At 47.0% G+C, this 24,387-nt stretch overlaps 1 protein-coding gene across 1 annotated transcript in view; it reads right to left on the bottom strand.

Annotated features, from left to right (window-relative positions):
- DOCK1 (dedicator of cytokinesis 1) overlaps positions 1–24,387 on the bottom strand; it is a 570,389-nt gene that overhangs the window by 466,145 nt on the left and 79,857 nt on the right. The window contains exons 6-13 of the mRNA XM_010859569.1: positions 21,342–21,490; positions 17,798–17,933; positions 16,513–16,670; positions 15,063–15,144; positions 14,506–14,641; positions 10,846–10,918; positions 7,641–7,783; positions 3,883–4,008 (exon numbers count right to left, since the gene is read on the bottom strand). Coding sequence (XP_010857871.1) covers positions 3,883–4,008; positions 7,641–7,783; positions 10,846–10,918; positions 14,506–14,641; positions 15,063–15,144; positions 16,513–16,670; positions 17,798–17,933; positions 21,342–21,490 — 1,003 coding nt within the window. The remainder of the gene's footprint in view (positions 1–3,882; positions 4,009–7,640; positions 7,784–10,845; positions 10,919–14,505; positions 14,642–15,062; positions 15,145–16,512; positions 16,671–17,797; positions 17,934–21,341; positions 21,491–24,387) is intronic.

Genomic DNA, 24,387 nt, shown 5'->3' on the forward strand with positions numbered 1-24,387 from the left:
GTCTGGCCGCCTCCCACGTCTGACACAACTTCCCTCCCCCGGGGGACATGAGCAAGGGTCGTGTCAAGAGCGGCAAACGACCTGCTCTGGGCAAAGAACAAGAATCCCAGAAGGAAAAAAAAAATCCCGCTGGTTTCTTGTTTTTCTTTTGCTTTTTAGATGGCTCTATTCTGGCTTTTAATGTATGTGACTATTAAATTAAGCTTTCGTTTAAAAGTCATCATTGTAATAATCCCTGTGGGTGGCTACCACTGCCACAGCAGCTGCTGGAAGGAAGCAGGGCTGCGATCGCTGATACGGACCACGGAGAAGTTCAGAACGATGGTGCACACGGCCGGGGGAGGAGGCAAGGCTGCAGGTCCAGGCTGCTGCTGTTCAGCTGCCAAGTCCTGTGCGACTCTTTGCGGCCCCATGGACTGCAGCACGCCAGGCCTCCCTGTCCATCACCATCTCCAGGAGCCTACCCAAGCTCATGTCCATCGAGTCGGTGATGCCAACCAACCATCTCATCCTCTGCCACCCTCTTCTGCCCTCAATCTTTCCCAGCATCAGGGTCTTTTCCAGTGAATCTGCTTTTCACATCAGGTGGCCAAAATATGGAAGCTTCAGCATCAGTCCTTCCAATGAATATTCAGAGTTGATTTCCTTGCTGTGTGACCTCAGACAAGTCGTTTAACCTTCAGGGCCACTTACCACTAAACCACCTTACTGATCAGGCAGGTGGTATGCACAATCTCTCCACCTGAAAATTCTATCAGAGCACCAAGGCCGTCATCAAAAAGGGCTACAACAGCTTCACAGGGGGCTTCAGCAGCCAGAGAAGCAGCTTGTGCTGGAGAGCGGGGTGGCTGAACCTCAGAGTCTCCTCGTCTGATTGGCCTAGAGATTCTGGCTCCAGTCCAGAAGTAAGATCCCATACGGAGGTCAGCATCCCTCATGGGCACTCATGAGAGGGTCTTAGCAAATGCCTCCCGGGCTCTCATTCTGGGGAGGAAGGAGCTGGAAGCAGACGCGGTGGGCCCATCCACGCCTCCAGCCACCTTCCCCACCAGGATCCCTCAGAAGGACCCCAGGATTTCCAGGGGGCCACGAGAAGGTGTGAGAAGCAGGGACAACGGTGGCACGGCCAGCTCTCCCACTGTGCAAAGGAGATGCGTGTCTCCATAAACACGCATGTGGCGGGATGGCATGGGTTCTACCAGGCTAAATGTAGGGATCTGAATGAACGTGCCCCACAAGGGTAAGATGCTCCCAGCCTCTCAGCATCCCTCAGCCCCAGAGAACATGGGTGAGTCCCTCAAGCCGGGCTTGCTCACTGCAGGAACGCCAAGCGCCAACTCAGCACACCAAACAAGCCAGAACAATGGTCAGCTGTACAGGTTTCCCACAAACCTACTAGGAGATTATCTTAGAGGTTTAGACTTACTCTTTAAGCCTGTCAATCGTAAGGGAGACACAACCAGTGTGAACTAGAAGTTCCCAGGTTTCCCAGTCACTTGGAGAGAGAGAGGGAGAAGAAAGAACATGCCCCTGAAATGCCCTTAAAATAAACAAGCGCTAACTCTGAAGCACCCGTGTGCGCACAGGGCTCCTGATGACAGTGACGCTGTCCTCATGTATAAATTTGCGTCTCAAATCCACATGTAAACGATACGTCCGCTAGAAGTCCAAATCCGTTAGCTGTGTACGGAGCAGACGACTTCCACAAGCAATAGGTGTCCCATCGTCTCTAAATGTGCTGTGTGCCACGCTTTCGTCCTGTACAGGTGAGACTGGCTAACACTCCATCTAGCTGATGTTAGATGTCTTTTCCTATCAGTTTAACAGCGTTGACAATGAGCCGTAATTGCCTGGAGGAACAGAGGTAACATGTCCCTGAAATGCCCTATAATAAACAAAGGGATAACTTTGAAGCACCTGAGTGACCGGCTCTTCCCTGGGAACCTACAGCAAAGCCCTGCACCAAGGGCTGCAGGCAAGTGCTGACCACAGGGTGGTTTGCCCTCATTTCCACTGCTTATTAGCCATGTGACTTGAGGCTGTGGCTTAATTGTGATGGGAATTAGTTCAACACCCATGTGGAGGCTTCCAGGATCCTTTTGAGGATCAAGCTAGGTAATTAATGGCAACATTATCTGCAAACCAAAAAGTGTCCCACAGATATCAGAGATAAAGATTCACAGGCTTCCCAAGATCTCATGATATCAAATCTGATGATTAATATGAACATTATTTGGAAACTGAAATCATATTGTAAATATCACAGATTAACCTTAATATGGGGTCTCATTATCAGTATAATAAGCTTAACCATGGTTGGATGGGGGCAGTACTGGCAAGGTAACTCACACACCTGAGTGAGAACCAGGTGTAAACATCACGGGCTTCCTCACGGAACCTGTATATTCACGTGTGCTGGCTGTCCCTTCCTGCTCCTCCTGCCTCCTCTTAATCAGATGTCCATCCAGACTGTGTCCCTGTCTCCCTCATCCAACCTTTGTCTTCGGGAGGAGCTGCCCCCTCCGAGAAGTCCCAATGGCCAACATGCACCTGTCCCCACCCCGGCCTGTCACTGTCCAGGGCGCCCAGGAGTCCTGAGCAGGCCGGGTCAGATGACAATCAGTCTCCCTGTTTGGAAATACTGGATGGAAAGCATGTCATCTGCTTCAGGACACTGGGATTTGGGAAGAAGCTGGGTGCCAGCATGACCTGTCCCCAGAGGATAAAGTCAAGTTGCAAAGGAGACGGTGGAAACACAAAGAAACACAGCTGGCAGTCCAGGCTGGCCCGGCAGCAGGCTGTCTCTCTCCCTCAGCCACATGACCGACAAATATCCCCAGGGTGAGGCTGTCTGAGCTGGTCGCGTGCTTTCTGATACTTAAACCCTAAAGCATCCTAACTCCAGCCAGATCTCCAGGTAGGAATAGTATTGTTCTCATGCCTGGGAGGAAACACAGATCAGAGAGATGGGGTAACCTGCCCAGAGCCACAGAGGGGCAGAGGTGAGACACCCAGCAAGGTGTGTGACCCCAGCCTGCACACTCACAGCTGAGGCCAGGGGGTGGGGTTTCAGGGTGGTGGATCACTCTGGGGGAGAGTCATTTAACCCGTAACCGACCCAGAGGGCTATTTTCCAAACGTGGAACATACTAGGGTGTATTTACCCAAACTGCACACCCTTCATTGTGAACAGATTCTGGACAATTCAAACGCTGTTAGGGATCACAGAACAGACCTGGGGGCATCACTGAAAGCCTGCCCCACCATCATCATCAATCCATTCCTTGGAGCCAAAAAGTGAATTCTGCACAGGCTCTCCGAAAGGTCCCCTGCCTGCTCACCCTCTACCACATCACTAAGCATTATCGCCGGCCAAACACTCTCCGTGCTCTCAGCCAGGGTGAGTGGGATGTCACACACCCATCCTTCCCTGCCAGACAAGGCGGGAAGAAGACATGGCAGGCATCTTGACTGGGGCGACAACAGAGCACCGACCAGCGGTGGGTTTGCTTGCGATCGCGGCGGCGTTTTCCCCAGCCGGTGACAGAAACCACCTGGACGTCTCTTTGGCCGATGCTCATTCCGTCCTCTTGTCCCTGTTACTGCACCACCAGGAGTCACTCCACACGACTGCTCCCAGATTACGATTAATATAGCCAAGAGAGACCTCCTCCCCTGGCCTGATCCCTGGTTAGCTGTCCCTCTGACCGCAGTCCTGTCTGTGGGAATGACCCACCACCACGCTGGGCTTTACATGCTCCGCTCTCTGCTTGCCTGAGTTCCCATGTACACATCTCTCTTTGTGGCAGGCTACACAAACACTCCCATTGTGGCTGCATCCAGCACATGCACAGAAGGACTAAAGGATGCATCCGTTCTTACCAGGCATGATGATCTCCGGGAAGCCCGTCTTCCGAGCCACCGCTGTGGTCCTGTCCACCAAATGAGGAAACTCTTTTCTAATCTGATGGATATCTCCAGGAAGTAATTTCAACGTTACCCACAAACCTAGGAAAGCAACAGATGTGTGAGTCATGTTATATCTCGTACATATTCATATCTTGTACGTTTTTAGAAGTCTTCACGAAATCTATTTCAATGAATCAGCGGTTTTTAATTCACCAGGCAATGTCTTAAGAGAAAGTAGCGGTGGATGAGAAAAAGGAGAGTTGCCAGGGAAGAGCAGCTTGGCACGGGGGAGGTACCAGCATCTGACCACCTGGGACACGAATCCCGCATTGGCACACCCTAAGGACATGGCAGCACTTACGTGCTGCCCTCGCCCAGGCCTGATGACTCTTCAGAGTTGATAATATGTTGAAGATAAATCAGAAGGTAGCATTTTGATGGGAGGGGATTGAGAAGGCTATCATTTCCCATGCTCCCAAGAAGGATGATAGCAGAGGAGGATTTGGGAGGTACACAGGCAGCTTCATGAACCCACAAAAATACCCAGTCCTCTCGGGCTCTCGAGAAGGGAAACCACGGAGACCACAGAGCACCGGGCGGTGGGCACCAGTGGATCACCCACACGGCTGGGTGGCCCAGTCAGGGCGGCCCCGTCCCTGCTTCACGATGTCACAGCGAAGGGGGACTCACGCCACCCAACCCCCTTCTCCAAGGGGGAAACAGGGACTTCCAAGGCCTAGAAACAAGATGCACGGATCCCCAGGAGAGAGCACGGTGACCCTGTGAGCCCTGCCTGCCCGCCCCTCCTCCCTCTGCAAAGCTAATGCGTTTTGTATAAAATACTCCTGGAGCAGCGATCAAACAATAAAAGGGGAGAAAGCCAACACTTAATGAAGTCAAAGGCAGGAGGCAAAGCAGTGGCTCTGTCAGCTGTCTTCAACGACATGCCGTGCTGGCAGGGGTGGAGGGGTCACTTTCAGGAGGCAGGTCAGGGTCTCCCCATCCTTGAGCCCTTGGGGGCCTGGCCTGCTTACTCAGCTCTGTGGGACACCCCCCTCCCACATCCCCCCACCCATCAGAAGATAACATCAGTACCAGTTTGCTCAACTCACTGATAAACCGGTAAGTAGGTAACATCGCTTGTTATAATTTAAACACAGAGATTAATTTTTCCTGTTTATGCTAGGCTTAAAACACTTCCTCAGGGGAGGAAATGAGGCCAATTTTCAAAGGAAAAGTGCATTTCAGGTTGACTTTTGCTTAATCAGAGTAGCTAAACACAAGGGAATTAGCATATGCTGTATTTCAAACAGGGGCCGATCCCTAGGTTGGGAAAATAAACTGCATGAGGGTACAGCAACCCACTCCGGTGTCCCTGCCTGGAGAATCCCATGGGCAGAGGAGCCTGGCAGGCTGCAGTCCATGGGGTCGCAGAGGTGGACACATATGAAGCAACTTAGCAGGCATGCATGCACGCATTTCAAACAACAGGAGCAGATGGATGGACGCACGTGAGGATTCAACGTCCAGATAAAATCCCAGGACCTCTGGGTCCAGGCTTCAGAATAACTTGGGCTAAATATAAGAGATGTTGTCTACTGTGAAAAGGAAAGAGGTAGATGCAAACCTAAACTAGGCCAAAGCCTGGAAGCCAGCACAAAAGGGACAGGTCATGTTTCTCCAAGTCCCTCCCATGGCTCCATGAACTTGACTGTGACTTGAGGGGTCACCACTGATGGGAATCGGAGCTCCGCTGGGCAAAACCCCAGAGACCCTGCAGCTTGCTCTGTGCTGCATTTACTGGGCCCTGCCCAGCTCTCCCTGGAAAGCACTGAAATAGGCCTAAGAGCGGGCCCCAGAAAAAGGTCACTCCTTCACGTCTGTTTCAAGGCCAACGAGCTAGTGACATGGCCCAAGGTCATTCTGGTTCAGAAAGACACAACGGTCCGCTTGAAAGCAGTCAATGCCCTTGTCACTTAGCTCTTACCATGACCTGAAACCACCTCTCTTCCCCGAGAAGTTCAAGGAATCGGGCCTGGCCTCAGCCCATCTCCGTGACACAGATTTTGGCCACAGTAACAAGGAGACAGACAGAGGCAGGGCTTGGGTCCTCTTTTTCAGCAAGTTCCGGCTGGCCTGCCAGCAGTCTCCACTTTTCCCAGGTGACCCTGTAATAAAACTGGATCAAAACTCTGATGACACTGCAAGAGAAGCCAGAGGCCTGGGGACCCCGCCCCAGAGTGACTCCAATCAAACAGCTTTAATTGGGTCTCCCCGTGGTTTTCAATTAAAGTGCAAATTGGGAGGGCTGGTAATTGATGAGAAGACGGGTCCTGGGTCAGCTGAAAATTGCTCTGTCTACAGAGGCCATGGTTCAATAACGTTTGGGGCTGAGGTTTTGGTTTTGTTGTTTTCCGGGGGGGAGGGGCGGTTCAAACCAAAAGACAGTCCGGCAGAGGGACAGGAGCAGCTAATTCCTGCAGAACGTTCTTCAGACTTGATTCACACTCTCCCTCAGGGCAATGGGAAAAGAATCAAGATAATTGTTTCTTAAAAATCGAGTGACGTAAGGTAACCAGACAATGAAACAGGTCCGTTCACCTGAGCCCCACTGAGTCCATGGCAAGCCTGCATTTAATCAAGGACTAACAAGCGGATTGTCCCACCAGTCTCAGGCCTGGGAGACTCTGAAGGTGACTTCCCCTCCGGCTGGAGGCAGGGCCTCAGCAAACACTTGTTTTCCAGCAGCCCTCCCGGCCAGGCGAGTGCCAACTGTCACCAGCCCAAGGTGATTGATTCATAGCCTCTGCCAACAGAAGGTCAGCCCCTGGGAAACTTGTCAGTGTGGGATTAAAAACGATGACTGCACGCCAGGTGCGCAAGGGAGGAGAACTCCCCTCAGTTACAAACCTGAAAGGGAACTGGCCTGGAAAACGGAACCGCTTTCTCAGGGGTGTGGAGTGGGGAAGCCCCACAAGACAACATGGCAGGGCTTAGCTCACAACACGAGTGAGGAAAAAGCAGCGAGAAAGACTGCGCGCACGGGGAGGTGGGCTGCGTTGAATGTCTGTGTGTCTCTAAGCAGCAAGGTGAAATCACAGGCAGGGGATGGCTATTTCATTCTTTGCTGAAGTCACTCAAGTGTTCTGAATAGCAGAGACGGCTGGAGAAGTCTAAGGAAGACAGACAAAGGAGTTGCTTCCTGGCCCATCGACTCTGGGCTCTTTGCAAGCGTTTAATCCTAGTATCCCAGTCAGCGTTCTCTCATCCAGGAGCTTGGTTCTCAGTAGTGCTTACAAAGATGACCAGTGAGGAGAGCCTCACAGGCTGTACGTACATCAGGGACAATGGGCAAACACCATTACCCTACACCACCAGCGTTATCAGCGTCAGCGGCATGACCATCAGTATCTTTGTAATCATTACTGCCATCTTTGTTATCATCATCACCATCACCAATATCACTGTTATCACCATTACTGATGGTGGCATCAGTATTATCAGTATCATTGTTATCATCATGACCGTCATCAGCATTATCATCACTGCCGTTACCATGATCACTGTTATCATCACCATCACCGTTTCCACCACCACCATTATTATCACACACGATCATCACCATCATCACCAACGTCATGATCATCATCAAACTAAAATTCAAACCACACAGGACATTCCCAGGCTCATGCACATGGACACTTAAAGGAACGAAACCATAGGATACGTACCCTGGCCCTTGTGGTTGACTTCTTTGGCAGCAATGACTTTGTTTATAACAGTCTGAAGGAAGTCATTCTCCCCTGCCACCCTGGGTGAAAAACGGGATGACATGTTCAGCGGCTTGTGTCGGATGGCGTCGTCCAACGCGAGCCTGGAGGGCACGGGACGACCAAGACCACAGGAGACAAGGGGCACGGGGACCCAGAGGTGACGGGAACAAGGGAACACAAGAGAGCATCACCACCGAGCGTGAGAGAGAGTCAGCACGAGGCAACGCACGACAAAGGACAGGATAGGTGACAAGAGAGACAGGGAAGAGCATCGATCAGGAAATGCTGAACCACACGAGAGAAGTAAAGCAAACAAGCCCGACTCTACCCCAGGGATAAAGGTGCACCAGAGCTACACTCCATGCCTGTCAGACAGTTTACAAAGAAGGGAACTGATCTGAAAGCAACACGACTGAACAGCATTTAATCCCAAGGCATGTTTATGACCATGTCTTCTATTTCAGTAATTCCTGGCCAGAGCATAGGTCGAGCGGTGGGTGCTTTGAAGGGAAAAGCAAAATCAAGATGAAAAAAAAAAAAAAAAGATCCCTCGGACCCAATTGCTTGGGAAGCTTAAGTACAGACTCTGCTCCATCAGACTATGTACTCCACATAGCCTAAAATAATTAAATGTGAAAACAATGGAATAATCTTCAGAGAACACAACAGCCATGTCTGAGCAGTTAAAAACTGTGACACAATTATGGATATAAATCATCAGTGTTCAGGGGACTCATGAATCAGGAGCTTTCTGCAGAAAGTGTACCAGGACTGAGGAAATAAATACAAACAGGCGACATGGGCAAAGAGAAATACCATGTAGCACAGCCAAGCGCAACATGCAGTGAGCAAGGAGATAAGTGTGTGATGTTTAAAATGATCTCCAAAAACAAGGACAAGTGTTATTTATCCCGTGAGCCCACATGACTCAAGGGAGCTGAGGGCTGTTTACATTTACTTCCCCAAGTTCAAAAAGACAGAGAAAGAGAGAGAGAGAAATGTACACTATGATTCCTCCCCTAGAACTTACCCTGTGATATAATAAATCAGTTTTAATGGAGCAAAAAATGGGTTTCATTAGCATGGCATTTCCCAAAGAACTACTTCCCCTGCTTATTTTGCTATTAAAATCATGTTTCTGTTTTGTCTCTAACACTGAACATATGAATCTGGATATCAGTCTTCCTTTAATGGAGCAAGAAGTCACAAACTACAATGCGAGTTGAACATGTGATTTTTTTACAAGTGGACATTTCACTACAGGACAGAAAAAGATGGCAGCAACCTGCCATCTCCAGGTCATAACATGTCCCAGTGAAATTTAGATTAGTGAGTCTAAAACTAATAAACCTCTCACTTTTCAAACCATAACTCAAAAAAACTTTTTTCTTTGACTTTTCCCAGAAGACAGTAGTAGGCAACAGGTAACTTTAACGCAGTGGTTCATTTGGACATGAAGAAACTCTGATGTCTAGTATCTAAACGGCATTCTAAACAGCACTGGGCTGCACTTTTTTTCTCATGGGCAACTCATTATCATTTCATACTCGTGTGCTTTATTGATTACCATGATATCGGCTCATATTCCAAGATGACGTTCCTCTTGTTTACTAAACAAACTTCCAGATTTTGTAGAACCGAGCTCCCTCTGTAACTCTCATCACTGGCTGTGATTCCACAGTATTAATATCACCACCCAACAGAACATTCCATGATGAGAGGAACGTTCTCCATCGGCACTGACTGATCTGGCAGCCACTAGCCACTTATGGTCCTGAAGGCTTTAGATGGGACCACTGTGATGGAGGCAGGAAATATCTGATTTCAGTTAATTTTCATGAACTCAAACCGTTACACGTAGCTAGAGGTTACAGTGTTGCACAGAAGAATCGCTCTTCGCTCTAAAGCAATGAAGCCACAACAAACCACTGCCTCCAGCTGTGGGGTGAAATACACAAATGTGAACCCCAATTTAGAGCACATTCATGCTTTTCTGTTATCCTAACTTCCTACTGAGCCAGGCCTGGGGATGCTGTCTGAACAGATCAGCTGCCTGCAAAGGAACCACTCTATTCCACCTGGAACACGTGCTTCTCCAGCCTGGGACTAAGAGCGTGGTCCGTCCTGCAAAGACAGGATGCAAAGGGAAAGCACCCCCTGCCTCCTGCCCTCCCACCCCCCGCCCCAGGACAGGATTCATCCCACCACCCACCAGCATCACGGGCCTCAAAACTCCCTTGGTTAGCACCTGAAAACAATCAAAACTGCCTAAAATAAAATTTCTCTCAAGCCCGGAATCAAGTAGAAACCAGAAATGAGGAGAAAAGACAAGAACGCAGGGCACTATGACAGGTCACTATAACTCGATTTATCATTTGCTCCTCTAAGGTTTCACACCGCCAGGAGGAAGGCGCCTCTTGCAATTAACCTAAACCGCTCTAATTCCTCCTCCTCTCTCCCCACCTCTGTGTGAGGCGGAGAAGTGCCCTTGAGGGGACTACAAACCATTATCCAAGTGCCCTCTCTGGCTTTAATCTCCAGGGAAATAACACCAATTCTTTCAACCTTTTCCACGGAAACTGCTTCAAATCAGAGAGTCAATTTAATGAAGCTCCCCAGAGTGCTTTCCAAGCTCGCCACACCTCTTGACAGACTTCAGGTCAGAACTAGACAAACCCTAAACATAGCAAGCACAGGCAGCGTCCACTTGAAGCAACCCAGGGACAGAAAAATCACAAGGATTATTTCTCGCTTTACAAAAGAATTCAGTCTTATTTTGTTTGGTTTTTTAATTTGGAAGACAGCAACTTATCATGATGAATTTGAAGTACTGTATTTTGAAAATGTAAATACTTTAAGTTCATCCGTGGTGTAAGGAGATGTTCAAGTCCAGAGAGGAACTCTAACTCTGCATGTCCTACGTGATAAGCCAAGTCAGGGATCACACATAAAACCTTGTACTTCAAGACCATAAACTTTGACCCAGGTTTCTTATGGCTACAAAAACGCCCTACACTAAGTGACTAAGATGTCTCGTTATTATAAAATAATCAATTGCTATTCATGCTGAATTTATAAACTGAACTATAAAGATAACTATTACAAACACACATTTTCCATATTCTATGGGGTTAATTAAGCACTTGGATTGTCTCATACTTACGGCTGAAATGGAATGAAATGTTGTTTGTCTTCATCGTCTACTTTTCCATTTATTATATCCGTTACATCCATCACTGGAGACAAGAAAAAAAGAGAGACGGCTGTGCTTAAAGGCTGCCATTACAGAAAACAAACAAAAGAACTTCAGAATGTCTTCTGACCAACAAGAAGCATGAACTGACCCGTGGAATTTTTTTCTATATTCAAGTTTAAAGCATTTCCATGTTTGAAAGACCAATTAAGTTACCTGAAAAATACCTGCCCAAATAGGGATGGGGCTTAAACAGCAAAGCTCCATTTAACAAATTCCTCTATTAACCAATAGGCACCAGTTAAGCTTCTTTGCTCCAACAGGACTTTGTGAGATGAGGAAATACTCTATTTTTGTTTACTTATTGATTTCTCTATTTTCGGCTGTGCTGGGTCGTCAGTGATGCCTGCAGGCTTCGCTAGCTGCAGTGAGCAGAGGCTCCTCTCTAGTTGCGGTGCTCAGGCTTGTCACTGCATTGGCTTCCTTTATGGCAGAGCGTGGGCTCCAGAGTGGGGCCTCAGCACCTGCGGTCATGGGCTTAGCTGCTCCGCAGCATGTGGGATCTTCCCAGACCAGGGGTCAAACCCTGCATTGGCAGGCGGATTCTTAACTACTGGACCACCAGGAAAGTCCAAAATGAAATGTTCTATCGCAAGCAGCACGTGAGATATGGCAAGTGTGATGGAGGGACTGAATTGTTACTTTGATTTCATTCATTTCTGCCAAAAGAGCCACCTGGGGCAGGGTGACCACACCAGGCAGCACTGATCCGCAGCCGCATGGCAGTCGCCCGGCCCCCGAGTAAGGAAGCAGTAATAACGTGGCGACAGTTAGCCGCCTCGTGCTGGCGTCTGTGGACAATGTTTCAAGAAACACTTGGCATCTAATCCTCACGCTTACCTCCTCTACGGTGGAGGAGACTAGGCTCAAAGACCTAAATGAATTCGCCCAAAATCTAGTGGCTAGAACATCTCCCATGCCCCAGCTCAGACCAACACAGTGAGGAACCCAACAAACAGCCCAGGGTGCTGGACACAAGCTGTCTCTGCTCAGCCTCCTTACCTGACTGCAGGTAAGTGAGCAACAAGTCCCGGGTATTTCCTTTTGCACAATCCCTTCCCTAATGACATACAACCAAATACTAAATATGAACAATTTCTATCTCTACCACCCCAAAACAGGAAAAGGGATCTGTAGGGGGAACAGAAGCATCCCATCTAATGTTAAGATGCTCCTATGCAAAAGACCACATCTTGACCGCCAGTTCCGAACCACCACACACAGCGAGTGTTTTAGCCCACGTCCCATCAGTCTTTTGGCATCTGCAGCAGCAGCTCAGACAGCCAGCTCTAGATGGGTCATAACAAGTGAGTCTGTACCCAGGAGACCATCTCCCACAGCCCAGTCTGCAATGAGCCACCTTCCTGCATCCACAGACCTCTCTCTATCATGGGGCTCATCCCACCAGCTGACTATAAGGCCCCCTGATGGTCCAGCTTTCTTGTCAAAGCTCCCTAGTCTCTAGCTTGGACACGTCTAGGGGCCCAGCAACTACTGGCAAGAAGGCAGCATGTGAGCAAGAAACACACCCTTGGTCTGAGCACCAGTAACTTGAAAGCAGCCTCCGTTCTGCTACTTTCTAGGAGTGACAGTCCCTTTGGGGCTCCCCCAGCCCAGAACTCAGCAGAGAAAGCATTGAAATCGCCCGTCACCATGTCCTTCCCTCACTGGTCTTGCTTTGGTGAGGACTTTGAGCATTCAAATGTTCCTGCTGTCAAAGGAAGAAGTAAAGGACTTGGGGGCGTCACCCCCAATCTGGGAGCCCAAGTATTTCTATTTTCAGGTATGAGGGTCCATCATAAGGAAGCCAGGCGTCCAGCCATATGTAGTTACCATGGGCGTGTGACGGAGGAGGACCTGAACACCCCCGAAATACGACATCATAGGATGCAGGGGCAGAAGGAAGGGGACGTCGGGATGCTGCTGATGGAGGAGGGACAGCAAAGGCAGGAAGCCAGGCAGGCACCATGAGAAGTGATGAGAAGCACGAGGCTGAGGCAAAGGGCCGGGTCGGCTCAGAGTGACGCCTCCCCACAACCTGCTCAGAGCAACCTGGCACTGAGCGTCCAGGTGGCCAAGATGCACAGCAGCTGTTTGCAGGGGCTCATCCTCTGCCAACAGTCAGAAGAGACACAAAGATCCAAGTTCAAGGACAGGCACGGGGTACCTAGGCAAGAATATGTTTTAACACCTCCCTGTGTATATGAGTGTCTAAGTGTAATGAGAAATACACTTAAGGCTGAGAATCACTGTCTTAAAATATGTACCTCTTATGCCCCAAATGTACCATGACCACATTGCCTGATGACATTTACCCCCTCCCTCTCAGAGTGGAGATACGAGTAGGAAGTTAGGAAGTACACAAGCAGAATGCTCAGGTCCTTACATAGCATCTAGAGAAACACACCAGCCCACAGCTAAGGAGAGCCAACCCTCTGGGCTGAACGCAGAAGGTAAGAGATCACTTGCCCCCTCCCTACCTCATCCCCATTGGGCACTTTTGCTCTGAACCTAAAACGGCTCTAAAAAAATCTGTTTAAAAGGGGCTATGCACGCGTGCTCAGTCGCTTCAGTCCTGTCCGACTCGTTGCGACCCTACAGGCTGTAGCCCACCAGGCTCCTCAGTCCATGGAATTGTCCAGGCAAGAATGCTGGAGTGGGTTGCCAGGCCCTCCTCCAGGGGATCTTCCCAACCCAGGGATTGAACCCAAGTCTCCTGGTCCCCTGCATTGCAGGTGGGTTCTTTACTGCTGAGCCACTGGGGAAGCCCTTAAAAGAGGCCAAAACAAAACTCAACATAATGATGAAAGCCCGGAGCTTCCTGGTAATGCAGGTAAAGAACCCCTCCATTGCCGCTGAAACAAGAAATCAAGCGATGCATCAGAAAGGAAGAGTTTTTCTCACGTATGTATATAAACCCCAAGAATCACAAAAAAGGACGAGAACTAGAAGGCTGTGCAGTGAAGGGTGGCCATCTAATCGTGAGGGAACATTGTTTCCCAAATTGTGAAAAATGAGAGTGACACCAAAAGAGGTCAGCTAACGAGGATGTCCTGGGGACACTTTCCTGTCCTTCCACAGGGACGGCTCGTTTCTCCCTTTTCCTGCACCGTCACCAAAAACAAAACAGAGCTCACGTCCGCAGAGAAAAAAAGCCCCTGTGTGAAGAGAGCTCTGTCCTCTCTGAGCTTTCGTCTTCTGCCTCTTCATCACTTAGACCATTCTGTACGGACTCATTCCTAAATCAATCCATCACCAAGTCAGAAACACCGCAACCCTCCTTGGCTGGCTTCCCTCCAGGATGAGGGTGTGGGAATGTGGGTCAGGGTCTCCGCCAGGAAACGGGCTCCACTGTCATAGCAAAGACGGGATTTGCGCCTGAGGCTGGTGGACAAAGCCCCCGAGCCACATGTCGACATGAACCCACACAGAGAAGAACAGATGTTCCCTCTCTCCAGCGGACAAGCTTGTACACCAAGCGGCCCACAGTCCAGTATTCAGCAGCAGCTCGTATTCAGGGTGGAGGTGCTGATCTCCAAAGTCTTCAGGAAGAGGAAGGAAATGGATTACCGGCCACCCCGAAAGGCCGTCGCAGGCCCGACGTCAGCTTCCTCGTGTTGTTGTCCCTCAGCTCCATGCGACCCACGCGGACGATCTGACACACAAAACTGATTTTCTCCCTTTTCAGGTCTTTGCTTCCCAGGTCCTGGAAATATTAATTTCCGTAAATTATTGTGGAGAAGCATTACTCAAGGCAGGTTCAATTGCAACAGACAGTAGAGAGATAGATTGCCACTCTTCACTCCAACCAGTTTTTACTATTTTAATAAGTGATTCACAAGACAAAGAGGAGCTGAATTACAAAAGTCAATTAGCATTAAATGAATTTAAGATCCATGTTTAAGAGACATACTCAACACCACGGAGTACATCTTTGTCATGGGGCCTCGAAGCGTGGCTAGAGACCCAGAAGGTTTCTGGGCAGCTACGTTATTACAGGAAATTAACAAGGAGTCCCGGCATCCCAAGGACCCACGCTCCAGGGCGGTGAGAAGTCAGACAGGGCTCATTAAAAACAGTCATGAGAATGGTGAGCAATTCAAGTGAACATCTTTGGATACACTCACCGTGAAAACAGCTCGCAAATTGTGTAACCTGTCTATGTCTTTAGGCAATCCTGAACTTGACCAGCGGACAAGGTAGTTCTCACTTGGGAAAAAAGGAAATAAAAGCAAATTAATTTTCCAAACAGATCAGGGAACCAAATGTGCATCCTCAGTGGATTTTCATTAGTATCACAGAGGTCCATTATGCAGACAACGGTAAGGGTTCAGAAACATCAACCACATCAGACAGAGCAGCTCTGCCATTGACATACAAGTACTCTCCATACAGCATCTTACTCAAGGTCTGCCCGTACAAAATCCCTGAGGTTTTCAGTTTGGATGTCCAGGATTACAACTGCAAAGGACCTATCTGCAAATGGCATTTCATAGTTTTTATTATATTTTTAACAATGTTTTAAATTCAATTTACAGTGTTGTGTCACTTTCAGGTGTAAAGCACAGCGATTCAGTTACACATATATGCTCTTTTTCAGATTCTCTTCCATCATAAGTTATTATAAGACACTGAATAAGGTTCCCTGTGCTATACAGTAGGTCCTTGTTGACTTTATACAGAATAGTGTGTACATGTTAAAAATTTTTTTATTAAAAGCATACTCGTTCATTTGGAATGACTACAGTCTCAAATTCACTATTTATTCATTTATAGTACAAAGTAAAACTTCATGATGATTTCCAAGCCTGCCATAAGCCAAACATGACCTAAAAATATATATTAAATCCTATGACAGGAAGAAATAGTCTTTGTCGGAAGTGGCAACGAAATTTGTTCTGTTTTCTGCCATATACTAAGTTCTTAAATTTTCAATAATGTGAGTGAAGATTCTGGAGCTTTATACCCAGACACACACACACACGTTTACTACACAGACAGTCCAAACCATACTTTTTCCATCTGGACAAAGAGAAAGTTACACCAAGGAACAAAGACAAGAACTAGGAAAGACAGCACCTGAGACGATGAGAAATGACAGACTGGATTTACAATATTTTATTCAACACGTATTCACTGACAGCCTTTATGCAGCAGGCACCGACCTAGACACTGTTTCCCATCCAATCACCTTGGAGAAAAAACAACAGGTCAAAGGTCCAGGAATGACACTCACAGAGAACCAAAGCTCAAAAAGGCAACATCAAGATCAGAGCTATACTGGAGCGAGGGAGGGGCCCATAAACAAAGCACCCCATAAAGACAACGCAGGAAGCGTGACTTCAGTCCTTAGTCATGCAGTTGCCAGGTTTTGAAAACATTACAAGACTCCAACTGTTCAATCGAATATCCACGTCCTTGCCGGAAAGCTGATCCTGGCCCAGACTCCAGCTGCTTGGGGGAAGTCTGGCCAGCTGATCACCCCAAGGACTCCCCACGAGAGCGAGACTTTGGGGTGATTCTGAGGCCATGTTCCCAGCGGTGACCAAAGAGGAAAGACAGGGGCTCCTCACTGACCTGATAAACTTGGACTCCACGGGGTCGTACAGAGACATGAGCACCTCGGCATCTTCTCCTATTTTACAGACCACGTTCTTGAGGTTGACAAACAAGGCCAGGGAAGGGGTGGCGGCAAACTTGGCTTGTCTGTTAATGTCTATGTTCTGCTTCTGAGACTGTCAGTGGGAATAAAATAAGAAACAGAAAGGTGACATGAGCCACACCCGTGGCTAACTCTTACTCTGTTCATCCCTACAGAACAGAAAACCACGCGAACCCAGTCACACAGCAAAGCCCTTCATACAGAACAGAAAACCATGCGAACCCAGTCACACAGCAAAGCCCTTCATACAGAACAGAAAACCACGCGAACCCAGTCACACAGCAAAGCCCTTCATACAGAACAGAAAACCACGCGAACCCAGTCACACAGCAAAGCCCTTCATACAGAACAGAAAACCACGCGAACCCAGTCACACAGCAAAGCCCTTCATACAGAACAGAAAACCACGCGAACCCAGTCACACAGCAAAGCCCTTCATACAGAACAGAAAACCACGCGAACCCAGTCACACAGCAAAGCCCTTCATGCAGCTTCTTCCTTGATGTTGTCAACACGACCACTAGCCGAGCTGAAAAGAATATGCCCGGGGCGATGATCCCAGCACTGTGAGAAGTTATACTGAGTATTTACTTCCGATACAAAACGTTTAGGGGCCCAATCATCCATCAGAATGGAGATTACACGTGCAGTTGCTTATTCAATTTTTGATTCTCCCATCAGGTCAAACCCTCTGAGGACATCTCTGTGTTATTCATCATTATGGCCTCAGGACCTGGCACACTGTAGGCGTTCAGCAGTTGCTGAATGAATGGATGGCTCAATCACGCAACTGAGTTCTGAGTATAGACTGCATACAAGTTACCATTAACGGCCATGGGAAATGAAAAAGATCAGTAAGACGCATGTTCCCTGCCCTCATCACACTTAGACACATCCCTTTCCTACTCCTATCAAAGAGGAAACGCAGAATGGAGTACTGTTGCCCATGAGTTAAGACCACAAAGTCAGTGTCATTAAACCCTCAAGGGATGAAAAGCCTTCAGGTCATCCACAGCAGGTTTAGACGCTGGGCTCCATTCCATCCATCAGTGTCTGAAATACATGCTGAAGCTGGGCCTTTTCACGGTGTAGCTAATGCAATCGTCATGTTTTACTGGTGACGTTTCACTAATGTTGTCAACTGTTACTGAGAAAACGTACCCTGGGTGTAAATGGCATAGTACAGAGAGCTGAACTTACTTTTTCTTCTTGCAATCTTTCCTCCACTTGTTTGGAAGCTACTTCATGAGCTCTGAAAAGACTAATTGTGCTAGTTAGTTCTGGATCCAGAATGTTCCCATCCTCATCTCTCACCACCAAGTCCAAATCGAGGATTCTAGAACAAGAAGAATTCAGAACTTCACCAACAAACTTCAGTCCTAGCAACTGAGCAAGATGAAATCAAAAGTCAGGGTCACTCTCACAGTATCAGAAAACATAGTTCTGTGAGGTCACTGTCATTTAACTTTCTTTGTACGCCCTTGGAATTAAAAAAAAAAAAAATTACTCAAATCTTACTTCCATTGCTGTAGTGACTTTTACTTACAGATCTAGAAAGCCCAAATGAAATGTATGTCGCTAATTAATACATGAACAGTATGGACAGTTAAGCGTACACACGCTATGCACATACTGGGGGGGGGGTGCATATAAATTTGTGGGTATGTATACACAGCCCCATGCACACCCCTATGCCCAAATATATATACAGTTGGAGGTTGGGGAGAGGTGGGAGGGAGGAAAGCTGGAACAGAGGCATACTCACCACTCTCTCTGGAAGGTTCCATGGCACTACTTTCCTTCTGCCTAGAATCACAGATCTAATCCCTTAATTAGCCTATCAGAAGATTTTCAATAAAGACGTTCTACTGTTTCAACGTGGAACATATGGAAGTCATCCACAGAAATGTTAAGAAAGTTTCTGGCCAGATGGCTAAATGTAGTAGCCAACTTAAAACGCAGGCAGCATCTGGCTAATAAATCTGTCCATCCTATATCTGGAAGTGTTTTTTGGCAACAGTCTCTCCGTTTCCCGTTAGGTGGTTTTTACCAGGATTTTATTTAAAGACTAAACAAAGGCGACTATATAAAGTAAGAAACCAAGAGTTTTACTAACAGTGGTGTGTTCTGGTTTTCTTTTAATAAGATACAAGGATCTTCACCACAGACGCCTGTTACTTTGCCTTTGGGACTTTTCTTCTTATTAAAAGGCTGTTGTTCAGTCACTAAGTCGTGTCTGACTCTTTGTGACCACGTGGACTGCAGTGCGCCAGGCTTCCCTGTCCTTCCCTTTCTCCCAGAGCTTGCTCAAACTCATGTCCATTGAGTCAGTGATGCCATCCAACCATCTCATCCTCTGTTGCTCCCTTCTCCTCCTGCCCTCAATCTTTCCCAGCATCAGGGTCTTTTCCAATGAGTCGGCTCTTTACATCAGGGGGTCAAAGTACTGGAGCTTCCGCATCAGTCCTTCCAGTAAACATTTAGGGTTGATTTCCTTTAGGATAGACTGGTTTGATCTCCTTGCTGTCCAGGGGACTCAAGAGCCTTCTCCAGAGCCACAGTTCAAAGGCATCAACTATTCAGTGCACAGTCTTCTCTATGGTCCAACTCTCGGCAGCAAATTTTTTTTATTTTTTTAACCATAAGACATAAGAAAACATCTTTTGAAATAAAGATAAATTAAGTCAGAGAATGTCTTTTTAACAGTTACAAGTCGAAGAGTTGACAGACTGACTTTGCAAAAAAGCCTCCACTTAGACGAACTAATCTCCTACTTGTCTCCTGTGAAGGTCACACACCTTAAGCTCTGTGTGAATGAGTCTGATAACACATCAGGCAGGTTTAGGTTTGTGAGCTGTGCTGGACTGCACTATATGAGTTCCTTGGACAAAAATCTGTCTTGTTAAGGACCGCATTTCCTATCCAAGCAGTAAATCACGTTTGGAAATACTTCCTTTCCTTAACTAGATTATTCCATGACATAATGTATTTTGGTAGCTTCCCACAGCCAAATTAAGCAGGTGGTTTCTGGACGTAAGTTCAAAACATGATACTCCAGCAGAAAATAAAATCAAAGCTCCAGAAGTTTAGTTTTCAAGCAGGTGGTCTTGAAATGAGTTTCACTGCAACAACATCTAATATCCTATACCCAGCAGTCTCTAGGTTTCTGGGGGGGGAACCTTCTCCTGTAGTTAATCCAAACACTACATCTTACTGATAATGTAGCTTTTAGAAACTTTTCACACTTGAAAGTCTGAATTACCAGAAAGCAGAACTGTTATAATTCCGATTATACAACATGCTTCTTTAGTTTTTCCAGGGCTTCCTTGGGTTGAATGGCTCAGGGCGAAGCTGTACTATTCTCTGAGCTTTATATCCTAACATGTAAAATGAGGGGGTAGGACTGAACCACTAGCTTCCCAATCTGCCGGCCTTCACGATCCAAGTCTATTTTTACAGACAGGGATTTCCAGTCAGCATTCCAGACGTGAGAAATCAGGATCTTAAGGAATGGGGCCCAGCATTCTGTATTTTGAAAGTTTTCCAAGTGCCTCTGATATAGACCAGCATCTGGGAACCTTGTGACCACATACTTTTTAAGGCTTCTTGCAGCTCTGGCATTAGACGAATAGTTATCCAGTAGGAAAGGGCGTAGCCTCCCTCTGATTACAGAAGCTGGAAGGCGGGGGATGACCGTGCCGGGGGGATGACCGTGCTGCAGGCAAGAGTGCCAACACCAGAGCACGCACCTCGATGGGTGGGTGAGCAACCACGGCTGAAGGCATTCGAGCAGAGCTGGGCGGTGCCCTGCTGTAAGAGGGAACTTCTGCATGAGACCTGCTCCTGTAGAACAGTTATATGATCTTCATATCAGAAGTACAAATTTAGGGGGCTGGATTTCTTTTTCCCAAAAGGTCTCACAAAACCACTAAGCCAAAGCACTGGTGCAGAAAATCTTACACACAGAGAAAAATCACCTTCCCGATAAAACATGCTCGGCTGTTCAGACAGCAGTGATGTTCTCAGAGTGACATGGTAAGATGCCAGTGACCTGGACACAGCATAAACGTGTGTGCCCCCTCAGATGGGAGGCTCCTTATAAACTCAGCTTGCGTCTCCTCCAAGGTCTTCTTCTGGAGTTCTACCTGATTTTATTACCAGTTTTCATTCAAATCCATTGGGGAGTGAGACCATTCTGCTTTTGTGTCTTGGCCAGGCATCACCTGATCCTGAAAGTCTTGTGAGAAGACATGGCGAGGAACAAACTCGACCGGACACAGGATGGCAGAGAAAAGAAAAAGAGACTTGACTTGCTGGCTTTATTTTTGTTTGCCAGATCCCTACGCTGGTAACAAATTTCCAGGTGCCCTTTGAGGTCTCCTCCAACTTGCAGAACGTCGATTCCACAGAAAGAGACCTGATGCCTGCTACTACACAAAGTACCCTCACATCTAGACTCAGGGTTGAATGCTGTCAGCAAAAAGGAAAAGTTCCTGTCGGGGGAATTGTTGTGATAAGGACAGGTTACCCCATCTTCTTGAAGAGAGTATGTTTTAACAATGACTCAGAAAACTCCAGATCCAATAGAAAACACCTCATGCTTTTAAGAAAAAAAACTGTGCCGTTATATTGACATTAGAAATTTTGTTGGTCTTTAGATAGGATTTTAGTCTCCTAAACGTTTAATGGTGATACCATTATATTGGTTAACATAAGCATGAAATCATCTTTTGAACAAACAAACCTGTTTCCATAATCAATTTTGGCAGTGACCTTCTTCTTCAATTCCTTGAGCTCATCCTGCGGCAGAGTTCCAGAAAGAATCTGCGACCGCCACTCGATAAGGTCGTAGATCATGTGTCGAACGCTCCGGAACATCTCCCTGTTATCTTGCTAGATGAGGAGGGGAAACCAACTGTTAAGTTCTTGACTTAAAAGAGCATTGTAGTTGCTGTTTATGTCGGATTAATGGTGTTTTCAGCTTGGAACTGAACACATTAGATGGAATTAGGCTCCTATCACACGTGAGAAGATTAAAAGGATTAAAAACCATGGACGATCTTCCATATTCAGGCCAGCGCTCCGGAGTATGTAGCCCTGCACCCAAAGCGGACCCAGGGCAGGATCTGCACTTGGGGATCCCAACCAGCCCGTGAACTTCCAGTCTCTGGACCAGGAAGGGGCAACCCTTGAAGCTCCCTGAGGAAGTGCCCGGTCTACAGGTCTTGCTTAAGGAATCTTCAGAATGTCCTTTGCCCCGATGATTCTCATCACTGAGAAACTCAACCCGGAGCCCTGGCTGTCAGCTGACTACACGAGGACCTAGCCCGAGGCTATGGTGCATTCTGAATGTGCAGAGAGGCTTCTGCAAGAGGCACTATCTGGATCTACAAGCTCTTGGTGCATGTATAGCAAAAGGGAAATACACATGAGATTCAAACTTCACACCTACTTCTCACTTTCTACATATTTCGAGGGATTTGATGGTACCAAGAAAAGCAAGTTCTGCAACAGCATGAGAACAACTCTTCAAGAAAATGAAGGATTAACCAAAGGAAAACAAACCCAGTGGTTCTTTCCAAGAATAGAAATCTAGGTGAAATCCAACTATTTAGATTTATAAATAGTTTTAGATTTATAAAACTAAATCTATAAATAGATTTAGGTTTATCTAAATCTGAAATTTAGATAAAATTCTAAATGTCAGGGTGCCAAAAAAAAAATGTAACTGTGGTCATTGCTACCTTTTAAAATAATGTCTTCTCTGCATAGCTGAACTTCACACCTCCGCTCTTTATAGCATTTGACCTTCTTCTTAGGAATTTCTAGGATCCCCTCCACTCACTCAGCCTATCACGCCCTAACAGATTATTTTCTATCCTATAAGTTCTCCTTGTTAGTATCATCCTAATCCTAAATTCCTGTTTATGTATTTATTTATTGGCCATGCCTTGTAATATCTTAGTTCCCTGACCAGGGATTGAACTTGGGGCCTAGCAGTGAAAGCACCAAATCCTAACCACTGAACCACCAAGGAAATTCAATAATCTTGACTTCTTAAATGAAAACTAATAATCAAAATTAATGGTTTATTATAAAATTATGTTTGTTTCCCTCATTAATTCTCCTTGTCTATTTTCATAAAGCATTACCAAATAACTAAAATCCTTAATATTTTCTTAATCTTGTCTATTGCCACAGAGCAGAGGGAAACAGAACATATAAAAATATTATAAGCAACAACAATACATGTGCATATATATAATAAGCATATCTCTTTGGCTTTGCACAAACCTAACAGTGTAAATCCCTAACAGGCAAAGGTAGATTTTTTTTTAAAAAAGGAAACCAGGTGATGGTTAGGAGTGTCTGTTATGGAGCTGTATGGCTAAAACCGTGTCCACTAACATATTAGTCAGCATCAGCTCCTGTTTGTTTTGCCATATTTTTGTCTAAAAATTGTTAACATGAAATATCAACTCCAAAATTGCTCAGATTTATACAAAATATTCATGGTTAACTTTACGCCTCTAGGTTTTTGAGAACATTTGATGAACAATTACTGCAACTGCTTATTACTGTGTATTTATAGGAAACCACTGTATAATCAAAAGCAATGAGGCTGCCCAGAGAGCAGCTGTGGGACTGAGAAGTCTTCTATGTTCCCCAGAAACTGATGCCCGGCCTTCCCTCCAGCGTCCAAGCTTTGCGCTGACAATATTAGCAGATGAGAAATCAAACCCTTAAGAGGAATACAGACCTAACAAAAGGTAATCTTCTGCAAATATGAATTTATGTGCAAAGAAAATGCCCCCAGGGATACACAATGGAAGGTGTCAGGGCCCCAACCCTGCCGCATTAATAAGGCTTCTTCCACAATCCGGAGAACTGGGTATCTCACACGAAGCCAGAATGGAAACCATGTCCCTGCCTCTAAACAGACTCGCTGAGACCTGGAAGACTATGTCACTTTCCTCAAATGGTAAGAGGCACCATCTCCAGGCAAACAGTGGCAGAGAGCCCTCACCCTCTACCGCATCCATGAAGAGGCACCTGCAACAGTTTAAAAGCAGATTTTCATGTTCATGATCGACATATAAACTCAGGGAACTCCAGCTCCGGCGGCCTCGGTCAGTGTTCCAGCCTAAAAGCAGCCCAGTTCCCTTTTCAGTACAGGGAAAGGTGAAACCCACAGTCCCTTCCTCAACGGCCACTTCACTGCCATGAGCATGGCCGCACCTGGCACAAAGCTGGTGGAAGGGCTGTGGCCCCGAGGGCGGCCAGACTATAGGGCAAGGCTGCCGAGCATGACTCGCTCCCATAAGTTCTGCTTCTGAGGGTACCAGAAAAAGCAAAAATAATCCTTTGGCTCATCAGAGTTCAAAAAGACCTATTCTCTATTACTAAGCTCTGATTCAAAATCCCATCTTCAAACCTAGAGTCTGTTATGCAGAGTGAAGTAAGTTAGAAAGACAAATATCGTATGTTAATGCCTGCATATGGAATCTAGGGGCTTCCCAGGTGGGGCTAGTGGTTAAAGAACCTGCCTGCTGATTCTGGAGACTTAAGAGATGCGGGATTGATCCCTGGGTTGGGAAGATCCCCAGAAGGAGGGCATGGCAACCCACTGCAGTATTCTTGCCTGGAGAATCCCACGGACAGAGGAGCCTGGCGGACTACAGTCCACGGGGTTACATAGACCCAGACACTGAAGCGACTTAGCATGCATGGACTCTAGAAAGACGGAACTGATGAATCTATCTGCAGGGCAGCAAGGGAGACACAGATAT

The sequence above is a fragment of the Bison bison genome, unplaced genomic scaffold (genome assembly GCF_000754665.1).
Source record: "Bison bison bison isolate TAMUID 2011002044 unplaced genomic scaffold, Bison_UMD1.0 scf7180017864456, whole genome shotgun sequence".
NCBI lineage: Eukaryota > Metazoa > Chordata > Mammalia > Artiodactyla > Bovidae > Bison > Bison bison.